This window comes from Panthera uncia (assembly GCF_023721935.1).
Source record: "Panthera uncia isolate 11264 chromosome C1 unlocalized genomic scaffold, Puncia_PCG_1.0 HiC_scaffold_4, whole genome shotgun sequence".
Taxonomy (NCBI): Eukaryota; Metazoa; Chordata; class Mammalia; order Carnivora; family Felidae; genus Panthera; species Panthera uncia.
The window spans coordinates 8,425,741-8,447,106 of record NW_026057585.1 but is presented as its reverse complement, the minus strand read 5'-3'; the positions used below and the strand labels follow the sequence as shown (position 1 = coordinate 8,447,106).

Genomic DNA, 21,366 nt, shown 5'->3' with positions numbered 1-21,366 from the left:
TATGGAAAATTTATAAGGTGGAAAATTATATCTAACTGTTGAATATATGATAACTTCAGGATATCTAGAGGTCTTTTTTCCCTCTTCTTTTTTTTTTTAAAATTTTCATTAACATGTAATGAGATTTGGAACATACAAGACTACATTGTATTGAACTTTCTAAAAAAATTTATTGGTATAATTTATCTATGACATTAATTTTATTTTATTTTATTATTTTTTTTAACGTTTATTTATTCATTTATTTATTTTTTTTTAATTTTTTAATATATGAAATTTACTGTCAAATTGGTTTCCATACAACACCCAGTGCTCATCCCAAAAGGTGCCCTCCTCAATACCCATCACCCACCCTGCCCTCCCTCCCACCCCCCATCAACCCTCAGTTTGTTCTCAGTTTTTAACAGTCTCTTATGCTTTGGCTCTCTCCCACTCTAACCTCTTTTTTTTTTTTTTTTTTTTTTCTTTCCTTCCCCTCCCCCATGGGTTTCTGTTATGTTTCTCAGGATCCACATAAGAGTGAAACCATATGGTATCTGTCTTTCTCTGTATGGCTTATTTCACTTAGCATCACACTCTCCAGTTCCATCCATGTTGCTACAAAAGGCCATATTTCATTTTTTCTCATTGCCACGTAGTATTCCATTGTGTATATAAACCACAGTTTCTTTATCCATTCATCAGTTGATGGACATTTAGGCTCTTTCCATAATTTGGCTATTGTTGAGAGTGCCGCTATAAACATTGGGGTACAGGTGCCCCTATGCATCAGTACTCCTGTATCCCTTGGATAAATTCCTAGCAGTGCTATTGCTGGGTCATAGGGTAGGTCTATTTTTAATTTTCTGAGGAACCTCCACACTGCTTTCCAGAGCGGCTGCACCAATTTGCATTCCCACCAACAGTGCAAGAGGGTTCCTGTTTCTCCACATCCTCTCCAGCATCTATAGTCTCCTGATTTCTTCATTTTGGCCACTCTGACTGGCGTGAGGTGGTATCTGAGTGTGGTTTTGATTTGTATTTCCCTGATAAGGAGCGACGTTGAGCATCTTTTCATGTGCCTGTTGGCCATCCGGATGTCTTCTTTAGAGAAGTGTCTATTCATGTTTTCTGCCCATTTCTTCACTGGGTTATTTGTTTTTCGGGTGTGGAGTTTGATGAGCTCTTTATAGATTTTGGATACTAGCCCTTTGTCCGATGTGTCATTTGCAAATATCTTTTCCCATTCCGTTGGTTGCCTTTTAGTTTTGTTGGTTGTTTCCTTTGCTGTGCAGAAGCTTTTTATCTTCATAAGGTCCCAGTAATTCACTTTTGCTTTTAATTCCCTTGCCTTTGGGGATGTGCTGAGTAAGAGATTGCTACGGCTGAGGTCAGAGAGGTCTTTTCCTGCTTTCTCCTCTAAGGTTTTGATGGTTTCCTGTCTCACATTCAGGTCCTTTATCCATTTTGAGTTTATTTTTGTGAATGGTGTGAGAAAGTATGACATTAATTTTAGGTATGAAACATAATTATTGGATATATGTATAGCAAAATGATCAGCAAATATATTCTCCCATTTAGTAGGTTGTCTTTTCATTTTGTTGGTAGTTTCCTTGGCTGTGCAGAAGCACTTATTTTTGTTTTTTTATTATTATTTTTTAAATACTGATCATGTATTGATTTCAGTTGTCATGGCTTTTTTTAAATAATTTTTTTAACGTTTATTTATTTTTGAGAGAGTGACATGGAATGCGAGCAGGGGAGGGTTAGAGAGAGAGGGAGACACAGAATCCGAAGCAGTCTCCAGGCTCTGAGCTGTCAGCACAGAGCTGGATGTTGGGCTCAAACCTACAAACCTTGAGATCATGACCTGAGCTAAAGTCGGTGCTTAACCAACTGAGCCACCCAGGCACCCCCAGAAGCTTTTAAATTTGATGTGGTCCCACTTGTTTATTTTTGCTTTTGTTGCCTTTGCTTGTGTCAAATCCAAAAAAATCATTTCTAAGATTGATGTCAAGGAACTTACCACCTATGTTTTCTTCTAGGAGTTTTATGGTTTCAGGTCTTATGTTCAAGTCTTTAATCCATTTTGAGTTGATTTTGTGTATGCTATAAGATAGTGGTTCCATTTTCCCAGTGGCATTTATTTATTTCAAACAATTTTTAATGTTTGTTTATTTTGGGGGGACAGGGAGAGAGCACGAGCAGGGGAGAAGCAGAGAGAGAGAAAAACGCAGAATCAGAAGCAGGCTCCAGGCTCTGAGCTGCAGCGCGGAGCCCAACACAGGGTTCAGACTCACCAACTGTGAGATCATGACCTGAGCCCAAGTTGGATGCTTAACTCATGGAGCCAGCCACCAAGGTGCCCCTTCTCAACACCATTTATTGAAGGGATTCTCCTTTCCCTGTTGTATATTCTTGGCTCCTTTGTAGTGAACTCACTGACCGTATATGCATGGGTTTGTTTGTTTTGTTGATTTATGTGTCTGTTTTTATGCTAATACCATACTTTTGAAAAACTTTTTAAATTCAGTTAGTTAACATACAATGAATATTAGTTTCAGGTGTACAATACAGTGATTCAACACTTGCATGCAATACTTGGTGCTCATCCCAACAAGTGTACTCCTTAATCCCCATCACCTATTTGACCAGTTCCCCCCTCCTCCCAGACTGTTTTGATTACTCTAGTTTTGTCATATAGTTTGAAATCAGGAAGTGTGATTCCTCTAGCTCTTCTTTCTCAAGTTTGCTTTGGCTCGTTGGTGATATCATACAAATTTTAGGTTTGTTCTGTATCTGAAAAATGCCATTGAAAATTTGGTTGGGATTGCATTGATTCTGTGAATTGTTTTAGGTAGTGTGATATTTATAAGAAAAATATATTTGGTCATTCAGGTGACCAAATCTGTATTTCTCATATAAATATAAATATATATATACATACACATATACACACACACACACATATATGTATGTATATGTGTATATATATATGTATATATATTTGGTTTTCATCCACCATTCCTGGCTCATAGCTTCCAAAACCCTTGGAATTTCCTAAGTGCTAAGAGTGACAAAAGTATCTCTTATTATGTTAATGAGATGACTTTTGGAACCTACTTAAGGATGAGGTTGGCTGCTAGGAGAACCCAGCATGTGATTAGAGGGTTGGAACTTACAGTCCTTCTCCACCCCTACCCCCCCACCCTTGGTAAGGGGAAGAGGGTCTGGAAGTCGAATCTGTCATCATTGACCAATGATTTAATCAATCATGATTATGTAACTTAGCCTCCATGAAAACCCAAGAGGACAGGGTTCAGGAAAACTTCGAGCTTGGTAAAGAGATTTGAAGAGAGTGGTGAGCTCAGAGAGAGAGCATGGAAGCTCCCCACCCTTTCCCCATGCCTGTCCCTATGCATCTCTTTTACCTGACTATTTCTGACTTACATTCTTTTATAATAAACTAGTAACATGGCAAGTGAATTGTTTCTCAGTGTTCAGTGAGCTGCTCCAGCAAATTAATTGAACCTAAGGAACCTCAGATTTATAGGCAGTTTGTCAGAGGTATAGGTAACAATCTGAGCTTGTTACTGGTGTCCGAAAACTAAGGAGTGAGTCATGGGAATTTTTTATTTATAGCCAGTTGGACAGAAGTGTAGGTAACAACTTGGGCTTGCAACTGGTTAAGTAGGGCTGGGGGAACAGCAGTTTTGTAGGACCGAACCCTTAACTTGTAGAATCTCAAGTAGGACTGGGGGAACAGCAGTTTTTGTAGGACCGAACCCTTAGAATCTGAGGCTATCTCCAGGTAGGTAGTGTCAGATTGAATTGAATTGTGGTACACTCAACTGGTGTCCCAAGAATTGCTTGTTGGTCCCAAGAATTGAACCGCTGCCCCTCCACATTGGAATTGGTATTAGGACCCATTTAGGTAATGTGGACATTTTAACAATATTCTTCTAATCTATGAGCATGGAATATCTTTCCATTTATTTGTGTCTTCAATTTCTTAATGTATTATAGTTTTCAGTGCACAGGTCTTTAATTTCCTTGGTTAAATTTAATCCTAGGTATTTTATTCTTTTTGATGCAACTGTAAATAGGGTTGTTTTCTTAATTTATCCTTCAGATAGTTCATTATCAGTGTACACAAATGCAGCTGATTTTTGTGTATATTGATTTTATATCCTACACACTTCACTGGTTTTTTCTAACAGTTTTTTGGTGGGGTCTTTAGAGTTTTCTCTATATATCATGTTAAGAGTTTCTTTTTCCTTTCTAATTTGGATACCTTTTTTGATACCTTTAATTTATTTATTTTCTTGCCTCATTACTCTGACTAGTTCTTCTAATACTATGCTGAATAAAAATGGCAAGAGGGGGTATTCTTGTCTCGTTCTGATCTTAGAGGAAAAGCTTTTGGCTTTTTACTGTTGAATATGATGCAAGCTGTGTACTTGTCATATATGGCCATTATTATGTTGAGGTACATTCTCTTTATACCCAACTTTGTTGAGAGTTTTTATCACAAATGGATATTGAATTTTATTAAATGCTTTTTCTGCATCTATTGAGATGATCAGAGGTCGTCTTATTCATGTAATGAAAGGCTAGTCAGAAAATTACCTGTTTACTGTTTTGAGGGTAAGACAGCTAGAGTATATGTGGGGTAATTAGTAAATGAAAAGCCCTACTCTCTTTTCTCATATTTTTTCTTCTGCAAATCTAGATCTGTTTACTGAAGGGTTATTGATAGCTACTTGGGTAGAAACTTGTTAAGGAACTATCCTTTTTACTTTAAAGGGAAGCAGTTACTAAATCATCTTTGCTAATAGTGCAGTCAACCCATTTTTTTCCCATATAGTCATTTATGAGTGATGTGATATATATATTAAAGTATTATAAGACTTTCTTCAAAAATTATAACAATAATGTTTCATAACTTTTACATATGATTTTGCTTTGAGATCAGATTGCACTTACACAGACTCTTTGTTTTCTTTCAGGAATAATGCTACAAGGCATTTATGTAATTTACTCAAAGAAACCTGTGCCAGATCTGCAGAAAAGACAAAGAGATGTAAATATTTTTCTTGTTTTATGTGATTTTCTAAGTTTGTTATTATTTAAAAAAAAATTTTTTTAATGTTTATTTTTGAGAGAGAGACAGAGTGGGGGAGGAGCAGAGAGAGAGGAAGACACAGAGTCAGAAGCAGGCTCCAGGCTCTGAGCTGTCAGCACCTAGCCCAAGCCCGACGTGGGGCCCAAACTCACAAACCGTGAGATCATGACCTGAGCTGAAGTCGGATGCTCAACCAACTGAGCCACCCAGGCGCCCCATCAACTTATTATTATTTTAATGGAGAAGGGAAGAAATTGTTTTTTCACTTTTTGGAGCCAACTTTGATTTGAACAAGTTACATGTGCCTCATACCATTTCTTTGCATAAGTAGTGATTTGATTCTCAGTTCTTTGAGCTTTCAAAGCTCAAAGTTTTTTTGAAAGATAATTTATTTCAAAAGCTGTATATCTGACATTTGTAGTTCTTATTTCAGTTAAAATGTGATCTTGAGACTAAGCTTCTTTCTGTCTGGAACAACCAGCATATTAAATTTTGATGCATAACCATGTTTATAATAGAAACTACTGGTGGAAGGCTATGCTGAAGGCCTAGTACTTAAGAGTAGTGCAATATTTATTTCCTATCTAAATAGAATTCTCAAGTTTCTTCTAAAGAAACATGCTTTTAAAATATTCAAATAAGGTTGTGGTATATATATGAAAGTACACCTTTTCATTGTATGCATATTTTGATTTTACTTGTAGGAATTTTTTTCATTTTGATGAAAAACAAATTTTATTTTCAAAAATAATACTTTTATCTTTGTCATTATTTTCACACTAGCTCTACTTTGTTTCTGCCAAGAATCTATTAGGATATACTGTCTATCTGCTTTTTCAGGATAGCTAAAATTTTAGTGTCACACAGCTTATTGCTTAAGAGCCTGGGCTTAAGAGTTAGGTTGCTGTCTACTTGACCTTGGATAAGTTATATAATCTCTGATCCACTGTTTATTGGTTAATAAAGTGCCTCTTAGTGTTGTTTTGAGAATTAAATTTGTTAATAAATATAAATTGCTTATAACAGTGCAAAGTGCTCCTCCCCTCCTCCTCTCTCTTCTTTTTTCTTTTTCTTTTTTTCCTCCTCCTCCTCTTCCTTTTCCTTCCCCCTCTCCTCTTCCTTGTCTTTCTTTCTTTCTTTCTTTCTTTCTCTCTTTCTTTCTTTCTTTCTTTCTTTCTTTCTTTCTTTCTTTCCAGTATGCACTATTGCTAGTGTTTTTAATTCTTTGTCCCTACCCATAGTACTTTGCTTTTAGAACTAATATATATAGTTCTAGAATGTAGTGTACCCTACCAGCTCCTCCACTGCATCCTGTTTATTCAACTTTCAATATTAGCTTTCCCATCTATATATAAAAAATGGTGAAAAGTATACACTGATGGGTGTAGAGGGATGGTGTGTTGACTGCTTTGTAGAAAGTAACCTGGGCCATAGAGACAAGGCTGCTAGGTTTTTTGTTTTTTTTTTTTTCTCTGTTTAGTTTTATGTTCTCTAAGTCAGAGATAGATGGTGGGAGAGGTTTGCTGAATCTTTAAAAAGATTTTTAGGTGATTTCTTAAATGAACCGATGAGTGTATCTTGATATGATGTGTAGATCGTTTTTTCCTATACAAAGTCTTTACACTTATTAATGTAAACTCCATCTAGATTCTTCCTGAAGTCTTTCCTTTTGCTGTTGGATTTTTCTGTCTCATTTATTCATTCACCAGCTTTTTAAGTGTCTACTTTGGGTCATGAAATATTCTGAATGCTGAGGAAAACAGCAATGAACAGTTTCTGCTTTTAAGGAGGATGCATCCTAGTGGAGGGACACAGACCATAAACAAATTATATGTTGGGTGATGGTAACTACTTAAGGAGAGAGTATTTTGGGATAGGGTGATTGGGGAAGTATTTTAGGGACCCTAGTAAGTGTGTGTGTGTGTGTGGGGGGGGGGGTGAGCCATGTAGTTATTTTGGGAAATAGTAAGTGCAAAGTCCCTTAGATGAAAGCCTGTTTAATCTTTTCAAGTCAGTGAGGCCACTGTGCTGTTACCTTTCATATTTCTGCCTTGTATATGTTTTTCATCTTTTTTCTTGTGTGCCATTCGGGAACATTTCTTCTAATCTCTCTTCTAGTACACTAATTCTCTTTTTAGCTAGTTCTAGTTTGTTTTTTAATTCATTAGTCGAAGTTTCAATTTTTGTTATTGCATTTTTTGGTTTTGTATATATTAGCTGGTCTTAAAAATATCCGTAGTGTCACTTTTTAGACTTTCAGGTTTGTTGCTGAAATTTTTCTTTAACATAAAGTTGATGGACAATGTTACATTAGTTTCAGGTGTGTAACATAGTGATTTAATATGCGATGTTCACCACTAGTGTTCCTTGCTGAAATTTTTAAGTTCAGCTTTTTTATCTCCATGAACATAGTAAATTAAACATTATTTTATTAAGGTTTTAATAAAGTTTATTAAAGGGGTCTATTCTGGTGTGTCGTCCTCTAGATTCTACTTCTTGTTTATCTCATTGTGTACTTCATTATCTATGATTATTTGCTTGAGACCTAGAATGGTGTCACATTTTCCTGGTTCTTTGAATGTTGAAAATTTTTGATTATATCCTGGACATTTTGAAATTATATGTTGTGAGAATCTGGGTCCTTTTAAAATCCCCAGGACAATGTATGTTTGTTTATTTTTTAGCAGTTTGTCAACTCCAGATCAGATCACAAGTTCTATCTTGCCTTTTGTGTGCTGGGTTCCAGTATCAGTTCAGTTTTCAAAGCCTTTGGTATACTGCTCTGGCTCTGTTTCTTGTATGCTCCACTCAAGATTAGGTCTGGGATGTGGGTAGTGGTTTATATTGGAGTTTAGTTTTCAAAGCCCTTGCTGTATTTGTTTTGGGTCTGTCTTGTACATGTATAGTCTCTCAATTTTCCCATGGGACTCATATCATAATTTAGGTAATCCTCTTTTGGAGCTGTCTTTAAGATTTCTCCCCCATGCTCAGCCTTGGGCCCATTTTCCCTGCCCGTTGGCTGTAAATGTGGAATTTCTTTTGGGGTTTTGTATGTCCTCGCTGCCATGGCTGCTACTATTCCACTACTAGGGCCATTTTGGGGACAGGGCTGTGAGGGGAAAAAAAAGAAAAAAATCAGGATTTCCTTTTGCTGCTCATGTTTCCTGTTACAGTTCTGCTGGGGCCTTACACTTTGGCTACTGTTAGGAGGGAAGATAGGAAAAAACCTTAACAGGAAACTCACCTTCCCATGAGTCATTTCTTTAAGATTTTACTTTTTGTCTCCAGTATATCTGCCTTTGCTTACTTTTCAGAGTCCTGAAGTAGTTGCTTTATGTATTTCATTCAGGGATTTTAGCTGTAAGTAATGGGAGAGAAAAGCTATAGTGGAATTACTTCATCTTGACTGGCACTGGAAGTTGGTTTGGTGTTTTTGAATTATAACCCTCAATCTATTCTTGGCCTGATTGTTTTCATCATTATGTTTTTAGATCTTTGATTCCTTCAAGAATTAAAAAATCCTCCAGGTTTTTAACTGTCTGCAGTAGGAGGGTTGGTCTGAATTACTTAGCTATTACCAGAAAACAGAGTCCTTGATGCTTTCCTAAAATACAGACCAAATCATGTTACTGTCTAATTCATTAAATGGCTTTCCATATGTTTTTTGGTGGATAGCATGATGTTTGCCACTTTCCCATATATACAGGCTCATGGAGAACTACTTGTTACTCCCTAAACAGATTATGCTTCTGAGCTTTTGAATATATTTTTTTATTGACTGATCCTCTTTCCTTCATCTCCTTAGCTCGTATTTGTCCTTCAAAACTCAGAATAAATGTTACTACTCTTGGGAAATATTCCCCAATTTTGTAGTCTGATTTAGATGCTCCTCTTCTTTGTATACCTTTACCATGTACTGTATTTATGAATTCCCTCAACAAATATTTGACTGTCTACTACTATATGCTAGACATCTCACTGCAAGCTTAAGGACAAGGGATCATATCTTAATTCAGTATAGTCCGTTCTTTAGACAATGTCTTTCAAGATAGTAGGTGATAGGTTAATAAAAAAAGAACAAATCTGTTCTTAGATGCACCTTTAAAAAAAAACCCTTTAAATGGCTGTTGCACACTGAATGATATTGAATTCTTTAGACTGCCATTCGAAATATTGCGTTAGCTTTTTTTTTTTTTAATACCCTCTTTACATTTTTTTTTTTTTGTAGCCTTAAGTCCTAACCTAAGGTAGTTAGTGTTTTAGTGTTGGGAAAGACTTTAAAGCTTTTGTAGTCTACTTACATTTCCATTGATCTACTTTCCTTTATAGCATGTCTAACCAAGTGGTAGTCGTTTTTATGTTTGAATATATTCAGTGATGGAAACTCACTAACCCCAAGATTGTCATTTAAGGACAGCTCTTAATTTTTATGTTGAGCTGAAATCTTGACATAGTTTCTGTCGTCTTATTGTAGCTCTCCTTAGGGCATATGGAAAAAGTCTAAGTCATTTTTTATGTGCTATCTCTTTAGATCTTTAAAGCTGGCTTCTTGTCCTTTTTGAATCTTGTCGTTAGCCTAGACATTTGAAGATTCTTAAGTGCTTTTGGCATTTTGGTTGATCTGTTGAACATCTTTGTTATAGAGTCCAGATCTGTCTGAGGTAATCTAGTTTTGTAACTTAACCTGTGTAAGGGACTATTCGTTGTCTAATTGTAGGTGTCTTTAATGAACTCTAAGGTCAGCTTATTTGATAGTCACAATGCATTATAGGCTTAGTGAGTTCACTATTAATTAAAACCTTTACATTTTCTTTTTTGCTTCATTCTTTGCATGTACATTTACATTTTTGGATCCAGATAGCATTCTTTGCATTTATCCAAACTAGATTTAATCAGGCACACCTGTGTTTAAAAAAAAAAAATTTTTTTTTACATTTATTTATTTTTGAGAGACAGAGACAGAGCACAAGTCGGGGAGGGGCAGAGAGAGAAGGAGACACAGAATCTGAAGCAGGCTCCAGACTGTCAGCACAGAGCCTGATGCTGGGCTCAAACCCACAAACCATGAGATCATGGCTTAAGCTGAAGTCAGACGCTCAACCGACTGAGCCACCCAGGTGCCCCCAGGCACGCCTGTGTTTTTAATCATGTCCCACTACTCACTAGCTTTGGAATCCTGGAAAATAACATAATTTTCTGTCTCACAATTTCCTCATCTGTGAAATGGGGGTAATCACAGTTCCCTAGATCTATACCTAGATATTGTGTGTGTGTGTGTATGTGTGTGTGTATGTGTGTGTGTGTGTATTTTTGATCATTATAATTCACAGTTTTGTCAGTACAACCATTTCAATCTGTACCGGTCTTTTTTTTAGCTCATGAATGCTTTATGATATCTTTGGGCACTGTCTGATTTTTGTTTGGGCAATACTTGTTTGTTGGCCTTCAGTTCTTCTTTTCTCTAATTGTTTTAATATTTTCCCCCTCATTGGGTTTGTTTCATATATTTCCAGTTTGACTTTTGAAATATCAATTCTGTACTGTTCTGCCTCTAACCTGTAATTCTCTTGTAGTGTCATCTAATTCATTGCCCCTTTCCTCCTCATTTATTTTTCCATTTGATTTATCCCATTTCTTGCATTTCTGTTGTGGCCTGTTCTGTCTTTTTTCACTGTATCTTCCTCTTTCATTGACCATATTTTCTTGGTTCTGTTGAGAATACTGGATAGTTTTCTGAAATCTTCATCTGGGTTCTCTAGATAGACTTTGTTTTCAGAGATAGGTTATTCCTTTTAACATCTCTCATGTTGTTCCCTTTCCTTTGTTTGACAGTATTTTTTTGTAGGCCTCATGTGGGTTTTCTCACCATATATGTCATTGAAAAAAGCAAGAACTATCCAGACTAAATAAACTAGGTGATAAACTGACTTTAGTCTGGATTTACCTCCTCTGGTTTAGTGGCTGAATCCTCTTTTTATATTTACAGTTGTATGGCAGATCCCTGAGCAGTTTGTAAATTTTTCACCTTGTGTAACTCTGCCCCTTCTGGCTAGTTTTCTGATGCTCTGATAAATGTAGAAACTATGATTCTGCATAATTGTAATCAATAAACTGAAACATGCATAACACTTTGATATCTTAAAATATTAAAAAATCTTAATTTTTAGTATCTTAAAGCCTTGATGCTGCTAACGTAGAAGAAACATAATCTTAGTAAATTTGGGAACTTTCCCCCTTCCCCTGGGGTTGAATCTAAATTTGGAAGTTCCCATATTGTACCACGTGGTAGAGAAGGACATTTGTTATCCATGGAGACTTTTCTCGTTTCGACTGGTATTCGGTAACTGGTCCACATAGGTTGCTGCTGAGTCCTCCCTCATTTCTGTCCTCAGGGCCCATTCAGATCTGCTGGTTCTCTGTGCTTTGTCCCACCATGCTCAGCTGCATCGGGTGTTGCAACAAGGGTAATGGAAGCTGTCTAAAGCCCTATCTGCCTAGATATACTTCACAGGCATTTCTTCTTAGGTTTTGTCATCTTTCTAGAGCCCTACTGAAGAAAAAAAGTATAGTCTCACTCTGCTCTTGGTTGGCCCACACTCGCTGGGGGTTTTGTGGTCTTCAACCCTGAGGCTTAGTCTGGTGAGTGTAGAGGGCTCCAGAACCTTTTCTTAAGTGTCTGCCAGAACCTACCAAGCTCTCTTAGCTTCCCCTTCTAAAGGCTTTTTCCCACAAATTAGTAAATATTTCTTTGACATAGAGGATGAGAATCTTTGTTCTGACTCATATATTTAAAAAACCTAGTGTTTATGTCCTGAATCCTTCCCTTAATCCCCAATCTGGTGTTTTGAAACCCAAAGAGTTTTTCTTTGCTTTTGTTTGAATCATCTCTTCTTTTCTAAATTATTTTTTAAATGTTTATTTATTTTTGATAGAGAGAGAGTGTGAGTGGGAGAGGGGCAGAGAGAGAGAGGGAGACATAGAATCTGGAGCAGGTTCCAGGCTCTGAGCTGTCAGCACAGAGCCTGACGCGGGGCTCGAACTCATGAGCCATGAGATCATGACCTGAGCCGAAGTCGGATGCTTAACCGACTGAGCCACCCAGACACCCCTGAATCATTTCTTCTTTAAGGTAGTACATGCTGAAAGATCTAGTTGCCCAAACTGGGGCAAAGCATGTGTGGGGGAGGGGGGGGGGGGAGGGGGAGAGGGGGAAGGGAGAGGGAGGGAGGCTAAAGGGAAGGGAGTGAAGGTGGGGGGTAGGGAGATAGATCAATGGATAGATAAATATCAAGAAGAAAAACAGAAAATGTAGGGTTATATTTTTACAATACTGCATTACCACATTGGAACACTCAACAGCTACCAGAGTCCCTACTTTGTACTACCTATAGGGTCTTGCTTCTGACAACTGTAAAGTATATCTATACCCGTTTATGTTCTTTTTTGTAGTTTTATTTAATTTCCAGTACTTTTCTATTGGAAGAATGGCTGGATGGTATCTTGGAAGTACTAATGGTATTGGTAATGGGAAAATTGGAGATGTTGGCAGTAGAATGCAGTTCTTTGGTACAAATCATTTCTGAGGAATAGAGAAGATGTATTACTAAGTGTGTAAGTAGTGAATATAAAACAGAATAGATGGAGTGAGAAGTATGAACTATCTTTCTGTTCAAATGCTGATATATTCTGCCTCTATTTCCTTAAATTTTCCAGCCCTTTATTTCCAGCCCTTTAATATTCAGATAAAATTGGTTCAGTTCCTGTTTCATATGCTGTAAGTCCAGAGCTTTCTCCATTATTTTTTAGGGGTTTAGCACACCTGCATTCTTCTAAAGATAGTTCATGTACCCTCTTTTTGGTTATTTGGGTTCCCATTGACAGCTGCTATTCTCTTGTTTGCAGCTGGTTACTGAGAGTCTGGGACTAATACCCTCTTTACATTTTTTTTTTTTTAACGTTTATTTATTTTTGAGACAGAGAGAGACAGAGCATGAATGGGGGAGGGTCAGAGAGAGAGGGAGACACAGAATCTGAAACAGGCTCCAGGCTCTGAGCTGTCAGCACAGAGCCTGATGCGGGGCTCGAACTCACAGACTGTGAGATCATGACTTGAGCTGAAGTTGGACGCTTAACCGACTGAGCCACTCAGGCGCCCCTACCATCTTTAAATTTAACATGCTTTAATGTAATGCTGGTCTCATTTGGGGGGATGATAAAGGAACAGCCACGTTGTCTGTTACTGCTTTGTAATTAAGGTACTGCCTTCTACCTTCATTCCCCTCAGCATAGCTAGAGGGAATCATTGCTCAGGTAAAAAAAAAACACCCAGAAAAATAAAAAGGTTGTAGAGGATTTATAGGGGATTTCTCTCTGGAGCCACACCTATTCTTAAACTTCAAGGCATGAAGAGCAAGTTTATCTTCCTTTCTGCCTCCTCAGAAGTAGAGCAAGAGATCATGGGCTTTGGTTTTCATGTGGACTCTATGAATCATAAATATACACAGGAGAAAGTACTTAATAGAATAATTGTTAAATCCCTACTCATTTTAAAGGCTAAAACTGTAAATATATTTTACAAAGTTTGAATAAATTCATGGGTAGTAATTCGGTAAAAGAAAATTAGAACTTTTGAGGTTGAAATAAAATCATGCCTTGCTGTGCCTTGCTGTGAAACTACTATGAAGTAGCTTATTTAAAAAACTTTGTTACTGAAGTAGAGTTGACATACAACATTATGTTAGTTTCAGATGTACAACATAGTAATCAACAATTCTGTACATTTGATACTATTTTCAGAGACTCAGGATATACTAATACATTTCACTAACAGAATTTTAAATATTTTAATGGTTTCTTGAGGCATTTTGAGTATTATTGGCATTATAATCATTTTTAAATTTAATTCTGAATTATTTTATATTAATAGATGAATATGAACGGGAAGAAACTAGGCAAGTATATGTGGATCTAAATAATAACATTGAGGTAAGTTGTAGTGAAAAGTTAAATGTTTTAAACAGAGGCATTTAAAGAAAGTGTTTATTTTTGAGAGAGAGAGGGAGAGAGCGAGCACACACAAGCAGGGAAGGGGCATAGAGAGAGAGGGAGACACAAAATCTGAACCAGACTCCAGGCTCCGAGCCTTTAGTGCAGAGCCTGATGTGTAGGACTCAAACCCATGAACCATGAGATCATGACCTGAGCTGAAGTCGGACGCTCAACTGACTGAGCCACATAGGCACTGCTAAATAGAGACATTTCTAAGCAAAATTGAGTGATAGCTACAAAGATATATGTAACTCTTCTTGATAAAAGGATTATTATTTGTTGACATAGGATTATATCCAATAAGATTAAGATTCTGTACTAGGTGTGTTAATGTTATTCAGTGGCTTTTGAATTTATGTGTTAGTGACACCATTTAACTTAATTTATCAAAAATGTATTAACTCTGTGTCAGAGACTATCACATTATGTTACATAACCATTAATTTGAAAAAAAATACAAAGTATTACTAATGTGTCTGGTTCCTCCTTACCTTTCTTATCCCTCTTGTTTTCCACTTTGCTTTTTCAGCTATAGTCATTCTCTTTTATGTTTCTCAAACTTGTAACTTCTTTATGATCTCGGTTCTTTGACTTTGTCTAGAACTTTTGTGTCCAAGATTTTATGAGAACTCTTAAGCTTCATTCTCCTTTTTAATTATCCCCCTTACTACTTTATCTAAAATACCTTTCCTTTCAGTTTTTCTCTATCTCCTCACCGTGTTTAACTTTGCTGAAAGCCACATGACATTTATTTGATATAGATGTATATGTAAGTATTTTCCATTACCCTGGAATATAAATTGGTTCCCTATCAGAACCTTGTCCTATATCCTAAGTGCCTAAAACAGTGGCTGGCACATGGTAGATACTCAGTAACTATTTATTAAACAAATAAATGAATTCGTACAAATCCGCAAATCAGGATTTGTTGAATGCTGAATGAACTTAACACTGCTAAATGACGTAAGTGTTAATTTGGACTCTAATAGGAGGGAGACCTCACAGAGGTTACACTTTAGTGGGGGGAAGACAGAAATTAAGTAAGCAAAAAAATATGTAAAATTATAGACTTTGATATGGGCTATTAAGTAAATGACTAGAATACCAAAAATCATTTTGCTGCTGTTTGGTAGTATGTAACATGTCTCCAGTGCATTTAAGCATCTGGGAAGCTAATTTAGTAGGCACTTAATACATTTTTAGTAAGTTATTTAATTATTGCAAGTTATGGGAATTTCATTATTCAAAGTTGAGTGTTTTTATATCTAGTGATCGTGAGACAAATTTATTAATATTTTCATAGTTTGAAGAACCTATTTAAAAAATGTCAGTATGATTCTTAAAAGTCAAATTTTATATTTCAGAAAATGATAATAGCTTTTGAGGAACTTCGTGGGCAAGCTGAGAATTCCAGATTGGAAATGCATTTTAAATGTATGGATCCTATTTAATTTTATATTACTCTACTGATGTTTATAAAAAATATAAATAAATAAAATAAATAAAATAAAAATAAAAATATATAAATCTAATAAAAAATTAGATTCCTTTAATGTTTTCCTAGTTTCAGTTTGATTCCTCAGGTCTTTTAAATTTCGTACTCAGAGTTTTGTAAACCCCTCAAAATCTTGTGGAATGTGGCAGGGAATTGATATATGTTAAAAATAGTCTTTTGGCTTCAAAGCTACATTTTCCCTGAAATCAAACTTACTATGGTTTGTACTTAATTTTTTAGAAGAGTGATTTGGTCTTATTTTTACATTTCTTGGTAAAGTTTCATGATAAAATAACAAGTTGACCCTTGAACAACACAAATTTGAACTGTGCAGGTCCACTTCTGTGGATTTTTTTCAGTTAATACAACATAGTACTATAAATGTACTTTCTCTTATGAATTTCTTAACATTTTCTCTAGCTTACTTTAGTGCAAGAATACAGTATATAATACATATGACCTACAAAACATGTTATGGGTAAGGCTTCTGGTCATCAGTAGGCTATTAGTAGTTCAGTTTTTGGGGAGTCAAAAGTATATGTGGATTTTCAACTGTGTAGGGGTCAGTGTCCCTAATGTTTGTTGTTCAGGGGTCAACTCTGTATATATTTAAAATCTGTTATTTCAGGTTAGGGTGTTATAAAGTATAAGGTTTTACATATTTGCTGTTATAAAAATTATAGAATTTTCTTGTTATATTTTGATATTATTTAAATTCAATATTTTATTAAACAGCAAGAAAACAGCAGTTTTAACTTGATAGAACTTTGAGGTTTAGTATCTAGATACATAAGGAGGTGAAATAAAGTCTCAGAAACTTTAAATTTTATTGTGTAATTGTGTTAAGATATTAAAGTATATCGGCTTTATTTTTAAAGTAAAGGAAGATCATGAAAAATTCCAACACCTTGAAGAGGAATATAAGAGGGAAGTAAATGACAAGGAAAAGCAGGTATTTTTAAAAAAAATCAACTCTTTGTATTCTTTGTATTCGCTAATTCATAAAATACTTAAAATTTCAAAAGAAATCTATTGCAGACTGCATGATAAATTTCTGTGAGAGATTTTAAATATATATTTCCAAATACTTAGCTATTTACCTAGCAGAATTAATTTCCATTGATTCAAACATGCATGCCCTGAATGGCAGCCCTATTTTAAAAACTCAGTGAATTTTCTACAATATTTATATTAGTGGGTAACATTGCTGCAAAAATATTTTATGAGAACTTTAGATAAAAATTTTATCAAATGTAAAGATGATGATCGTTGACCACTCAACTCCTATTTTGCAGTTTATTTTGAAATGTATTTGGTATTAATGACACCAAGGAGGGGGAACTAAAATACTCTTTTGCTTCTTTCTATTAATGTCACATAGTGGAAAATGTGAAAATAATGTCTGTGTTCTTTGACATTCACAAGAATGTCAATTATTATGCCAACTTAATCAATTTCAAGTCATGCTTACCAATGGAAAATGTTTTATAGAAAGGAATCCCCTTCTTTCTGTCTCCCCCTATTTTTTCAGAGTTTTTTTTTTTATTTTTTATAAGATACTTTGTAATGATAGATAACAAGGATATCTACTTAAACAATAGTAACAAAAGTTAATTGAAAGTACAGAGAAGATACTTGTATTTTTAAATTCTGGTTAAATTTATGTGTTAAGGCTTAGATCTTTTGAAAGACTTAATAATTTTCCATATTGTAACTGAACTTTTAAACCAGATTTCTGAGAGAAGGCCTTTTTAAAAGTTAAAATTGTGAATATTATAAAGAACACAAAAGAAGAAGGAAGTGCTAAAAAGCTTGTTGGAGTTCTGGGTGCATGGGCAGGGCTTATAGATTGGTGGGGTTCCCTGTGAAATGGTGGCGTGGCCAACTAGTGTTTTGCTATGGACTCCTAAATGTCATTATTTATAATGCTTTTTTTTTTTTTTTTAATTCTCCAAATTCCTGCATGGTGTTACAGACTTGACTGATGGCATTTTGGATTGAGGCTGGCAGAGTAGGAAGGACAGAATGAGTTTTACTATTCCACAGGCTGACCTTTCATTACAACCCTCCCTGTGATTAGAAAACCTAGGTTTAGAGATTCTCTTTTTCAATATGACTACGTCTGTATCTTTAGTCAGGTTAGTTCTCTGACTACATTGGCTATCAAGGAGGAGAGTCCGAAAAAGGAGGATTAAGTGGACCTGGGGAGGTTTTAATACGCTTTATACAGACTTCCAAATAGCCTCTTTATACTTAGTCTTTTTTATACCTACCTTCCACAGTGTCTGTTGCCTCTAATTCTTGAAACATTCTGGAGTCCTTTGGGATTGAATTGTTTTGCTTCTCAATAGTATCTTCCCTGTGTAGGCTCTTAGGTTTGACCTTGCTTTTCTATACTACATCATTTTCCATTCCTTTTAACTGCTTTCCTTCTTTACATATTGTGGTTTGGGTGATAGAAGTCTCATAGTTTCATGGGAAATGGAATTTGTCTTTGTTCTCCTGGTTATTTCTTGGGTGATTTGGAATTGAATACAGGGCAGACAGGTCTTTCTGCCATCTTGAATCTGTGAGTCTTCAGCTTGTCTTTATAAGTTTATCTTTTACCTTTTTCTTCACATGGACTCTATACTCTAGCCATCTGAATATTTTCAGCTCTTTAAATAAAACATGATCTCTTGATCCTTTGTGTTCTTGTATGAGTTAGAATGTTAATTTCTGTGTTTGATTAATTTCTATTTGTCTATCAAGACTCAATTCAGTACTGTGAGAAGGATGAATTTTTATTTACATCCTCTAAGACTGATTTAGGTGTGTGTGTGTGTGTGTGTGTGTGTGTGTGTGTGCGCGCGCTGATTCATATAACATTTTGTCCTGTTACTAATAATATTCAAGTATAGTTGTCTCCTGGTGTAGGCTCTGAGTTTCTTTAAGGTAAGTTTCCTTATCTCTGTATACTCAATGCTTATTATGGTTTGTGGAATGAAGTAGGTGCTCCATAATATTTATGGAATAAATGAGCCAATAGATTTCATTATATATCTATTTCATTATCTGTGTATTCTAAGTACTAACTTGAAATGCATATTATAATATCGCGTAGATCATTGGGTAGATCATATTAGTTTGTTCATTCACTTAGTAAATGTTTATTATGCAAATATGTACTAAATGCCAGGCACAACCAGTTGAAAAGCATATAAACAAATACATAAATAATCGTAGGTAATGGTAAATGCTAAGGTGTTATATTTAATTTTTCGTATTTATATTGTATTATTTAAATATTTCATTTTAGGTATCACTACTATTGGTCCAAAATACTGAGAAAGAAAATGAAATGAAAGATTTGGTATTTCTGCTGGAGGAATCCAGAGATAAAGTTAATCGATTAGAGGAAAAGACAAGTAAGAATTTACATAAGAAAATATAACAATGTGTCTTGTGTATTACTCTTGTTATATTTAAAATTTTGGCTTTCATTACAGTTTTGTCGTAATGCTTTCTAGTGCTGTAATTCTCAACATGGATCTTTGGAGGAGGGTGTAATAGAGTCACTTAGGGAGATTTTTCAGTGTACATATGCTCTTTTCACTTTTCCATACTGTCCCTTTCTTCAGAATTTCAACAAAATGCTTCAAGAAAACAGGGATTTTCTTTCTTTTGTTTACTGATGCATTCCAAGTGCCTAGAACAGTGTTTGGCACACAGCATACTCAATAAATATTTCATGAATGAATGAATACCCTGGGAACACTCTAGAGGTATTGGGAAAGGTATTAGGGAAAATTGCTTGTTAAACTAAATATACCTTTGATGATTAAAGTTTCTCTACTGAATTGGAGGGGAGAATGTAGGCAGAAGAAATGCCTTGTGCAAGTCATAGAAGTGTCAGAGTTAGGGTATATTTGAAACACTGATTTGTGTGTTTATATCTTAGAGAACTCAGGTACATGACTGGAAAAGAATGTTTGGATCAGATTGTGAAGGTTCTTGAATGTCATGTTATGTTTAGACCACCTTATTGAATATTTTTCAAACTTGTTTAGGTGGCAGGGCACTTGGAAGGCATAATACACTTTGTGAAATACTGTATACCTTCCAGAGCATCATATAGATCTTGTGATATTTGTCACTTCTCTCAAAAAAAAATTCTTTTTTTCACATGGCAAATGATTACATAGTTTGGGTGAAACGTTGCCCACTCATTTTACATTACTGTTATTACTAAATCGGTATACTCCAGGTATGAAATAGTTTAACTTCCCATACATTTTTTGTTCTTCTTATCTCTCCATCATGATTTTGGCTACTTCCTCTACCACAAGTGAGCCTCTTACCTCCACTCCAAATATTTTGCCTAAATTCCAGTGAACTCCTTATTCTTAAGAATGGCTTAACCATTACTCATCTGTGACTATGGGTATCTTGCAGGCAGGGCTGTATTTCATTAAGTATCTGTGTAATTCAATGCCTAGCATATTGCTGTGTACATAATAGCTAAAGAGTTGTTAGGATGAATGAATGTTTAATCTTATCATTTAAACTGGAAACAATTTCCTGGTACTAAGTAACTAATTCTCTGTGATTCTGCAGACTCATAAGCACTGAAATGCATTCATTTAAGTTACTTTTCATTGTGTCCCATATGCGGTATATCTTTTATTTTTTCTCTTTGTTTCAGTTGGGAGATCTTCTATTGACCTGTTACCTAATCCCACCTTCTGTGTCTAATTTGCTTTTCTTTTTAATTTATTTTTAAAATATTTAAATTATTTTTAAAGTTTTATTTAAATCCAAGTTCACATATAGTGTAATAATGATTTCATAAGTAGAATTTAGTGATTCATCACTTGCATGTAATACCCAGTGCTCATCCCAGCAAGTGCCCTCCTTAATGCCCATTCCCCCTTTAGTCCATCCCCCCCCCCATCCAGTACCCCTCCAGCAACCTTCAGTTTGTTCTCTGTACTTTAAGAGTTTCTTATGGTTTGTCTCTCTCTCTGTTTTTGTCTTATTTTTCCTTCCCTTTCCCTATGTTCATTTCTTTTGTTTCTTAAATTCCACATATGAGTGAAATCACACGATATATATCTTTCTCTGTCTCATTTCGGTTAGCATAGTACACTTTAGTTCCATCCATGTTGTTGCAAATGGCAAGATTTCATTTTTTTTGATTGCCAAGTAATTTTCCATTGTTTATATATACCACATCTTCTTTATCCATTCGTCAGTCAATGGACATTTGGGATCTTTCCATAATGTAGCTATTGTTGATAGAGCTACTATAAACATTGGGATGTATGTGACCCTTTGAATCAGCATTTTTGTATCCTTCAGATAAATACCTAGTAGTGCAATTGCTGGGTTGTAGGGTAATTCTACATCTGTTGTTTCCTGAGTTGTTAATATTAGCCATTCTGACCAGTGTGAGGTGGTATCTCATTGTGGTTTTGATTTGTATTTCCCTGATGATGAGTGATATTGAGCATCTTTTCATGTGTCTGTTAGCCATCTGGATGTCCTCTTTGGAAAAGTTCATGTCTTCTGCCCATTTCTTCACTGGGTTATTTGTTTTTTGGGCATTGAGTTTGGTAAGTTCTTTATAGATTTTGGATACTAACCAATTATCCAGTATGTCATTGCAAATATCTTTTTCCATTCCATTGGTTGCCTTTTAGTTTTGTTGATTGTTTCCTTCACTGTGCAGAAACTTTTT

The 21,366-nt window shown here is 35.4% G+C and overlaps 1 protein-coding gene across 3 annotated transcripts in view; it reads left to right on the top strand.

The window, feature by feature from the left end:
• The window catches only part of SYCP1 (synaptonemal complex protein 1), a 123,166-nt gene that overhangs the window by 11,782 nt on the left and 90,018 nt on the right, over window positions 1–21,366 (top strand). For all 3 annotated transcript variants that reach the window (XM_049616501.1, XM_049616499.1, XM_049616500.1), the window contains exons 8-12: window positions 4,989–5,062; window positions 14,031–14,089; window positions 15,517–15,586; window positions 16,526–16,599; window positions 18,946–19,054. In XM_049616501.1, coding sequence (XP_049472458.1) covers window positions 4,989–5,062; window positions 14,031–14,089; window positions 15,517–15,586; window positions 16,526–16,599; window positions 18,946–19,054 — 386 coding nt within the window. The remainder of the gene's footprint in view (window positions 1–4,988; window positions 5,063–14,030; window positions 14,090–15,516; window positions 15,587–16,525; window positions 16,600–18,945; window positions 19,055–21,366) is intronic.